This window comes from Cynocephalus volans, chromosome 1, assembly GCF_027409185.1.
Source record: "Cynocephalus volans isolate mCynVol1 chromosome 1, mCynVol1.pri, whole genome shotgun sequence".
Taxonomy (NCBI): domain Eukaryota; kingdom Metazoa; phylum Chordata; class Mammalia; order Dermoptera; family Cynocephalidae; genus Cynocephalus; species Cynocephalus volans.
In genome coordinates this window covers 39388894-39399083 of record NC_084460.1, presented here as the reverse complement: position 1 = coordinate 39399083, position 10190 = coordinate 39388894, and the positions used below count along the sequence as shown (strand labels likewise).

At 42.5% G+C, this 10190-nt stretch overlaps 1 protein-coding gene across 1 annotated transcript; it reads left to right on the top strand.

Moving 5' to 3' along the window:
* Positions 1-5019: 5019 nt before the first annotated feature.
* Positions 5020-9285, top strand: FITM2 (fat storage inducing transmembrane protein 2). Its single transcript, XM_063101570.1, has 2 exons — positions 5020-5283; positions 7481-9285. Exons 1-2 carry the CDS (start codon positions 5024-5026, stop codon positions 8094-8096), a joined length of 876 nt encoding a protein of 291 aa, XP_062957640.1. The 5' UTR covers positions 5020-5023; the 3' UTR covers positions 8097-9285.
* Positions 9286-10190: the final 905 nt, after the last annotated feature.

The following is a 10190-nucleotide window of genomic DNA, read 5'->3' as shown; positions in this document are numbered from 1 at the left end:
TGATTTTGAAACGTATAAAATACTCTATTATTTGCTATGTTCACTACATTGTGTAATAGATCTCAAAAACAAAACAATAAAAAATGAACAAAAACTTTACTTCTTCTAACCGAGGCTTTGAACTCTTTTACTGTCATCTCCCGATTCCCTCCACCCCCAGCCTCTGGTAACTACCATTCTACTCTCTGCTTCTGTGAGTTTGATTGTTTTAGATTCCACATATAGGTGAGAACATATAGTATTTGTCTTTTTGTGCCTGACTTATTTCGCTTAGCATAATGTTCTCCAGTTCCATCCATGTTGTCATAAATGACAGAATTTCTTTTTCTTTCTTTCTTTTTTTTTTTTAAAGATGACCGGTAACGGGATCTTAACCCTTAACTTGGTGTTGTCAGCACCACACTCTCCCAAGTGAGCTAACTGGCCATCCCTGTATAGGGATCTGAACCCTTGGCCTTGGTGTTATCAGCACCACACTCTCCTAAGTGAGCCACGGGCTGGCCCTGAATTTCTTTCTTTGTAAAGGCTGAATAGTATTCCATTGTGTAAATATACCACATTTTCTTTATTCATTCATCTGTTGATGGACACTTAGGTTGATTCCATAACGTGGCTATTGTGGGAGTGAAGTTGAAATACTGATTTCAAATCATTTAGGCAAATACCCAGAAGTGGGATTGCTGGATCATATGGTAATTCTATTTTTAGTTTTTTGATGAATCTCCCTACAGTTTTCCATAATGGCTGTACTAATTTACATTCCCACCAGCAGTGTACAAGAGTTATACAAGACAATACATCTTTTGTCTTTTTGATAATAACCATTCTGACACATGTGTGGTGATATCTCATTATGGTTTTAATTTGCTTTTTCCTAATGATTAGTGATGTTGAGTACTTTTTTTATATATCTGTCATCTATTTGTAGTCTTCATTTCAGAAATGTCCAGTCAGTTTTCTTGCTTATTTTTTAATCAGATTATTATTTTTTCTTTCTATAGAGTTGTTTGAATTCCTTATATATTTTGAATATTAACCCCTTATCAGATATGGCTTGCAAATATTTTCTCCTAATACGTAGGCTATCTCTTCACTCTGTTATTTTTTTCCTTTGCTGTGCAGAAGCTTTTTACTTTGATGTAATCTTGTCTGTCTATTTTTGTTTTTGCTGCCTGCACTTTTGGGGTCATATCTAAAAAATCTTGGCCCAGACCAATGTCACGTAGCTTTTCCTCTATGTTTACTTGTAGTTGTTTTTCAGTTTTGGGTGTTGTTTAAGTTTCTAATCCATTTTGAGTTGATTTTTTTATATGGTGTGAGATAAGTTTCTAATTTCATTCTTCTGTCTATAGATATCTAGTTTTCCCAACGTTATGTATTAAAGAGGTCACCCTTTTTCCATTATGTGTTCTTGGCACCTTTGTTGAAAATCACTTGACTGTACATGTGTGAGTTTATTTCTGGGTTCTCTATTCTGTTCTATTGGTCTATGTGTCTATTTTTATGCCAGTACCATGCCATTTTAATCACTATCATTTTGTAGTATAGTTTGAAATCAGGTAGTGTGACATCTTCAGCTTTATTCTTTCTGCTCATGATTGTTTTGGCTATCTGGGGTTTTTTGTGGTTTCACAGGAATTTTAGGATTGTTTTCTATTTCTATGAAAAATGACATTGGAATTTTGAAAGAGATTGCATCAAATCTATAGGTCGCTTTGGGTAGTCTGAATACTTTAACAATATTAATTCTTTCAATATATGACCATGGGATATCTTACCATTTATTTGTGCAGATACCATATACTTCTATCAAATATTGGTAGAAGAGACAAGTGAAGAATAAAAACCAACCATTAGGTGGTACCACTGAAGAAGTCTCAGACAGGGCAGAACTCTGGTATTTGTGGTTTTCTTTCACCCTCTTGTGGCAAAGGGCAGGAACGTCAGTCTCCAATGCCTTAAAATCTCCTAATGCAGTGTTTTTTATACTCACTACCCATTAGTGAGTTGTAAAATCAATTCAATGGGTCATGACCAGCATTTTAAAAGATTGAATTGAATTTATAATTGAGTAGGAAATATCAGAGTGCCTCGCAGGTGATAGAGGCGAATTCTGTCATGCACTGTTATGAAGCTGTATCTATATCTATATCCTTATTAGCATGTATTCACTTATGCGCCACAATATATTTTTTATGTGTGTTCTAAACACAAACAGTGGTTTGTTGACAAATGTTTAACAACCAGCTCGCCAGGGGAACATGTATAAGTATGGACCTACATAAGTTTATTAAAAATTTCTCTTAATATAAAGAATGTATAGGACATAATTTTCAAGTAATACAGTGTACAAACACTCTTGATTGTAAATATAGCGAACTGATTCTAATGGAATGCTTGGTTTCAGTTCAGCCATATTTTGACAAATGGAGTTGCATCCCAAAGTAGACAATTAACAAAATCAAATAAAGCCCTGATTTGTAGCACTTGTTAATTTCCTGAGTAAATACTCCCACCATGGCTGATTTCAAGCTGCCAATGTGACATCTCTAAGTACAGAGTTAGAAAAGGTACACAGGAGCATACCATACAGGTACAATAGATGTAAGTAACCCCAAGAACATAGATAATAGTAAAACATAGTAAAATAATTAGAAAGTGATGAATTTTGAGTATTTATTTTGAGTTTAATTGTTAGTTTATATAATGCAATTCTTTGTATGATTGTGTTTAACAAATGACTTGCAAAAGTTCGAAAAATCAGCTCTCACAGGCAAGTATGAGTTGGCCCCACAACATAAATATGTATTTTCTAACATAGGATGAAGTTTTAAAATATATATGAAAACTGCTCTTGATACCTGCAACCATTTTTCACATTTGGGTTTAAACTAGTCTTTAAAACTCTCCAGGAATAAAGATACATGGTTTCAAATGAAACAACCCATTTCCTTTCTACAGAAATATAAATCCTGAAACTTTCAGAAGGTACTTTTTTGATCGTCCCTCTGGGTGATATCTAGAGTTTCTATTCACCTGGCACTCTTTTTTTCTTGGGTTGGGGGATCAGCGTCTGGATTTTCCACTGGAATGACCCAGCTAGTAAGAAATGGGGCTGGCACCCAAACCCAGCCACCCTGCTCTTAATCTCTGTGCCGTTTGCTACAGAAAGTAACACGACTTGAGCACCTGCCAACCTTAAGAGATAGAGGTGGTTTTAGATACTATGAGCTGCTGGCACAAACAACACCTTTCTGGCTGTGCAGTTTTTATTCCCAATTATGAAAAGCCAATTTGGTATCATTATCAGTATATTTTCTTTTTTAAAACTAGTTTTTTGATGGCCCAGAGACATCTTGGTACATCAGAACTCTGTTCAGATAAATGCAATTTACTGATATAAAGATCATCTGAAGATGGTTTTAAGGAATAGTTGCTTTTGGCTGGCCTGTTAGCACAATTGGTACAGTGTAGTGCTGATAACACTAAGGTCAAGGGTTTGGATCCCCCTACCAGCCAGCTGCCAAAAGAAAAAAAAGAAAGAAAAAAAAGAGGGGGGGGGGAATTATTACTTTTATTTTCATTAATTTGTTGGTTCTCTACAGGAGAAACTTTAAACATCAGTCCATTATAAGCATAAATCAGGCCAGTGTTTCTCAAAGTGTGATAGCTATCCTTGGTATAGGGATATGAGATCATTTTAGGCAGCTAGAGATCATGAATATTTCAATAGAAATGTTTTTTTGTAATAGAAGAAATATCACTGGCACATGATTTCATGGATAGTTTTGCTTAGGAGACTATTCAGTAGGTAGTTATGTTTTAAATGTGTGTTGTTTAAAGAAAAATATCAAATAAATAGAATTTTAATATTAAGGTGGCTTAATGGGTTGAATGATGACCCCCCAAAATATATGCCCAAATCCTAATCCCTGGTACCTGGGAATGTGACCTTATTTGGAAATAGTCTTTACAGATGTAATTAAACTAAGGATATCGAAATAAGATTATCCTGGATTTAGGGTGGGCCCTACATCTAATGACCCATGTCCTTATCAGAGACAGAAAAAGAGAAGACACACAGAGACACAGAGGAGAGAAGGCCACCTGAAAATAGAAGCAGAGATTGGAGTGATGTAGCTACAAGCTGCAGGATGCCCAGGACTGCTGGCAGTCACCAGATGCTAGGAGAGAGAAATGGAAGGGACTCTCCCCCAGAGCCTCCAGAAGCAACCAGCCCTGCAGACATCTTGATTCTAGACTTCTAGCTTCCAGAACTGTGAAAGAATAAATTTCTGTTGTTTTAAACCAACAAGGTTGTGGAAATTTGTTACAGCTGCCACGGGAAAATAATATAGTGGCAAAGGAATGACTGAAGGTTGGGAAACACTGGATTAGGCGCCCAACCGTCACAGGGGGTGAGATGTTTAGCTCTGTGATAAACTGAGTGCCTGAGTCACCAACGTCCCCAATGAGATCTCCATTAACGCCCAGCATCCAGCATTTTCATTCAATACACACAACTGTTTTAAAAATGAAACTATATTTAATACCATAAAATTAAAATTTAATAATTATTTTATGGATTTACTTTCCAATGAAATTTCATCTCGTGTCCCTATACCTGGGCCACCGTCATGAACCCCTGCGTTCTTTAACTCTTGGGAAAGGTTCATCTCCTCTTGTCTCCCCCCTTTACAGATGAGAAAACTAAGGGTCAGACGGAGGAGATGTCTCCAAGAGAAACTAAACGATGCTGTCACCTCTGTTCCATTTCTCACAGGGCTACATTTATTCTCCCCCAACCTCCAGCGTATTCCTCCGCCAGTGCTTTTTCAAAGCAGAGCGAGACGCACAGGCGAACTGGAACCTGCAGTTTCCGGAGCGCGTCGCCTGGCGGCGGAGACGGGGAGAAGGGCGAGGAGTTGGGAGACGCGCACGCTGCAGAGGCCACCAGTGGCCACGAGGAGGAGCGCGCGGACTCCGCAAGGGGTGGAGCCCGCGGGCAGTGCGCATGCGCCCGATGGAAGGCGACAGTGCCGGCCCGGGCGAAGGGCAAGACGGTGGCCGAAAGGGCACGGGGAGGCGGACGGTGGCCGACGAGGTCGGCATGGAGCACCTGGAGCGCTGCGCGTGGTTCCTTCGGGGGACGCTGGTGCGGGCGGCTGTGCGGCGCTACCTGCCCTGGGCGCTGGTGGCCTCCATGCTGGCAGGCTCCCTCGTCAAGGAGCTTTCTCCGCTGCCCGAGAGCTACCTCAGCAACAAGCGCAACGTCCTCAACGTGTGAGTGCACCCGGGGTCCTCTCCTTTTCCCGCCATAGCCGGCCTGCTGTCGCCTCGTCCAGAGAAGCCGGGGGTTAGTTCCCCCTGGCGGACGAGTCATTGGAAAGGAAGTCCTCCTCCCGTTCGTGACAGCTGCATTTGCACGTGTATCGTGACTGAGGGAACCCGGAGTAGCTAGTGTCACTAGCAGTTCGCGTTTGCAGACCCAGATAGGACAACATGAGCTTGACCGGGCGGGGAGTGCCCAGCAGGGTTGTGTATATGTCTGTGTGCATTTAGGGGTGTGGAGTGCGATGGGGCGATGAGCCAGCCTATGTCGCTGCTGTCCCCACCTTCCCTTGGACTTAGGAGTTGGCCCTTGCCCTCTTTGAGAGATGCCACCTCCCTCCGCCTCCCTGTGTCGGATCCCCCACCTTGTGACAGAATCCCATCACCATCTGTGAAAGACCCCTTCCCCCCATCTTTGAGAGCTTCGCCTCAGTCCGTAACAGAAACCCCACTCCAAGATACCCGCAGGAGTGGAACAATCCAGTCTATGACCTTTCCCCTGGATCGCCTTGGACCTTCTCAGCCACCAAGAGTACATGGCAGTGGCCCAGGAAAGCCGTCCCAACCGGGCTTTGAGACCTCTCCTTAACTCCACCCAGCCACTCTTTCTCTTTTATTTCTTTTTTTCCTTTTCTTTTTTTTTTTTAATAACAGTTGGACCTTGGAGTTATCGGCCTCTTTTTTTTAAAACTCCTGGATTGTAAGTTTATTACACAAAAATATTGTTGCTACAATAAAGGGAAACTGAAAAATAAAACTACTCCCTTAATGGGAGCCTATTTCTTCTTCAGAATTAATGTCTCCATCTTCTCCTGAGAGTCAGCCGAACTTTGGTTATCCACTTAATATCCTGGTTTCTCTCCCAGGCTGCTTTGTTGAATGCCTGACAGGTCTTGGCTCTGGTAAGATCCTGGTTATAAGTCCCAATGAAGATTTTGGTGACAGGCCCTAGGGTGGTGTCTGAGAAACCACTGGAACCTAGGAGAGAGTCATTCTGTCCTTGGCCCACCTTTCTTTCTCACCCACCCTGAGAGGCTGGGCTAAGAATAGATTATGAGAGCCCCAAGTCCCTTTCATGCATGTTTACTGCAGCAGCTGTTCCCCAGGTTAGCCACCTTTCATGAGCACAGGGAGGCAGACCAGGCAGCTGCTGTGTTATCTGGCCTGGGTGAGCTAGGAGCAAAGCAGCCTGGCACATAAGTCCCTGTAGTTTTTGGGTAGCCATGGATTCTGGCATTTTGTTGCAAGCCTCTACTCTAATTAATAGAAGGGAACTAGTGAATCATTGGATCTGGAAAGGATCTTAAAAATCATTTGGTCCCCTCAGTTGTTTTTTTGTTTGTTTTGTTTTGTTTTTGCAGCTGGCTGGTATGGGGATCCGTATCCTTGACCTTGTGGTTATAACACCTTGCTCTAACCAGCTGAGCTAACTGGTCAGTCTGGTGCTCTCAGTTCTGTTTAACAGCTAAGGAAACTGAGGCCTAGAGGGCTGTAGTAACAGGTCAGAGTCAGGATTTGAACCCACGTCTTCTAGCTTGAAGAAAAGTTCTTTGTCGCAAGACTATTTCTGTCATTTAGGAAAGAACTGTGGTATGATAGAAAAAGCATGGGACTTTGGGCTGGCCAAACTTTGGTTTGATCTCTGCTTGCTGGATGAGTGAGTGTGCCCCTGGGCAAGGTACTGAACTTTTCTGAGCCTCAGATTCTTTGTCTGTGAAATGGGGCAAATGATACCTTCCTCCCAGGGTAGTTGTGAGTCTTCTACAGGAAAGTGAATGTGTGAGAAAGCTCGATCATTATTACAGATAACATAGTGCTTAAGACCTCAGACCCTGGATTTGAAGCCCAGCTCCACCCCTTATGACTTTGCGCATGACACTTTTCTGTGCCTCAGTTTTCTTGTCTGTAAAATGGGGATAATAATGGTACCTATCTTATAGAGTTGTTTAAGGATTAAGTAGTTAACACATGTAATGTACTTAGTAAATGAAACACATAGTGAATACTCAGATTGTGATAGGTGTTGTGACCTGTAGCTTTGATCACATTGTCTCATTTTCCCTCCCTTGAGAATCTAGAGACCTGAGTCATGACATTGTTTTCTCTCTGCCATGTCCCTCTCTTCACTTCCACTTTCCTTCTCTGTCAGGTATTTTGTCAAAATGGCATGGGCCTGGACATTCTCTCTCCTCCTGCCTTTCATTGCCCTCACCAACTACCACCTGACAGGCAAGATTGGCCTGGTCCTGCGGCGGCTGAGCACCCTGCTTGTGGGCACGACCATCTGGTACATCTGCACAGCCATCTTCTCCAACATCGAACACTACACAGGCAGCTGCTACCAGTCACCTGCCCTGGAGGGGATCAGAGAGGAGCACTTGAATAAGCAGCAGTGCCACAGGGAAGGAGGCTTTTGGCACGGCTTTGACATCTCAGGCCACTCCTTCCTGCTGACCTTCTGTGCACTCATGATTGTGGAGGAGATGGCCGTGCTGCACGAGGTGAAGATGGACCGAAACCACTGCCTCCACACCACCATCACCACCCTGGTTGTCGCCCTGGGCTTCCTGACTTTCATTTGGGTGTTGATGTTTTTGTGCACAGCCGTTTATTTCCATGATTTGTCCCAGAAAGTGTTTGGCACCTTGTTTGGTTTGCTGGGCTGGTATGGAACATATGGGTTTTGGTATCTGAAATCCTTTTCCCCAGGACTTCCTCCCCAGAGCTTTAGTTTGAATTTGAAACAAGACAGTTACAAGAAATAAACGGGAAATAGAAGGTGGGGATAGCAGGACAATGACTAATATATTTTTCATTTATTTTTCTTAGTTATTTAGCTAAATATTGATCCTACTTCAGAGGGGAAGCTTACCAGGCAATTTTGGTGGGTGGTGGTAGAGTCTGGGGAGTGAGTTTAGTCCTCAGACTATTCTTGGTGATGTCACCTATGTCACAAGCACCACCATTCCCAGTCAGGCAATTTTTGTCCCTGGCAAGACTTCACCTTAATCTGGAACACCCCTTTTGTCCCTAAGTGGGGAGAGCTATGGCTCAGTGAAAGGACAGAATCAGGAAGGCCTCTTGTGTGGCTGAAGGGGAGGCCAGAGCCTCAGGACTCCTCTGCTGACTTCTCCCTGGTTCTAGTTGTCTTTCGATTTTAATGACTGTTAATACTGTTATTTAACAGTATTTCCCTTCCGTCAATTTTGCATAAGCATTTATTTCCGGCAGGGTTCTTTATAAACACCCAATGCCTGAAAGACATTGTGGTTGTAGTATTTGTTAACTGGCTTGTGATTAGCCACCAAAACAGGCCTGTTAAATTGCAGTGCCTCTGCGACTGAGTATTGGATGATTCTTATGTAATGAACAATGATAATTTTCTGTCTGTATTGTCTATTATATGTTGAATTTTGGAGCAATATGGTTACCTTTTTCCTCTTCTATTTTGAGTGAATGCCTTATAGTTTTTAATAACAACTATAGCATTTGTTCTTTGTTGACAAAACGCCTGAAAACAGCCCACAACTTCAGTGCTGCACTTTGGCACATGTAGATTGTTTTGAGGGGTTTTTTTAGAACACTAATTTACCTTTTATAAACCAAACTCTTGGCTTATGGTATTAAATTCCACTTCATGGGGCTGTTTTCTCTGTTAAGAGTAAAACTGGAAAGCAGGCCTTTTAATAATAATTCGATGAATTATAAGCTGAGTCAGAGTAATTTTGCAAAATGCATATTTGCACTGAAACTTGCCAGACCACACATCAGTGATATAGACTAAACAGTGCTTCAGGGTCATGTGATGAGTACATCGATCACTCTGCTGTGGCCCAGAGCACTTTTACCTCGCGGACAAGATTATGATAATTCAGAAGTGAAGTAAAATATCTCCCTCTGATGGCAAGAAGCCAGCCTGTTTGCAAAAACACCCTTATTAAATGGTGGCATGACTTTGGCTCCTCCCTATTCTTAGTTGCACCACAAACCAAACCAAACCAAACCAAACCTGGGCCTGTCCAATGGGCCTTCAATCAGGTGACCTTTTCATTCCCTTTTGCAGCACCTCTCAGCTTCCAACCCTGTCATTCTGTGGCCTTCACTGAGAGTGCTGGGAAAGGTTGGAAGTCCTGTCTCCTCCATCCCACAAAGGCACAGTTCCACACTCTGATAAGGTATCCCCTCTCCTCTTCCAGACTATCTCCTTAAGCCTTCCAAACGGAGCCCCTTGCCTTCTGCATCATCATTCTTGAAGCTGCTTTGATGCCTCTGCCACAGTCAAGCCTGATAATAGCATTAGCTAAGAAGTTCTGCATTTGACTGGCTTAGCTCAAGCTTGGGTTGTTAGGAGCTTGAGGGTAAATCTTAAGGGTAAATTTTTTTATTTAAAGATATATTTAAAATATTTTAAATCCCACCAAGCTGAAGGTTAACTTTATCAATCAAAGGGTAAGGCGTGATACGTTGTACTCAAAAGGGGCAGAAACACAGGCACTGAGACAACAAGAGGCCTCACCATAGTGCTTTGGAAGTGTTGGCAAGATGTGACAGTCCTGACGAGAGAGAATTTTCTGCCCTCTGGAGTTTACATCTATAAACAGGGGGTGGGGTGGGGGTGGGGTAGATGGCGGGGGCTTGTTGAGGAATTGAACCTGAATCCCAGGTTTCATGTTCAGCACCAAAAGGGAACAAGCATGGGGTGACTCCATTTGTTTGTCACACCTAAGTCTAGAGACCTTTTTTTCACGAGTCTGATTCACACTCAGTACTAAACTGACTCTGTGGAAAAAGTCCATTACTGAGCCTTCTGTATCGATGAGGCTTCCTACGCTTGGGCATCCTCAGTGCCCTTTCCTTCT

Excerpts from the sequence above, each read along its gene's own strand:
- FITM2 (XM_063101570.1), top strand. The coding sequence starts at position 5,024 with ATGGAAGGCGACAGTGCCGGCCCGGGCGAAGGGCAAGACGGTGGCCGA. Across the intron at positions 5,284-7,480 it reads AAGCGCAACGTCCTCAACGT|GTATTTTGTCAAAATGGCAT; the intron begins GTGAGTGCACCC and ends CTTCTCTGTCAG.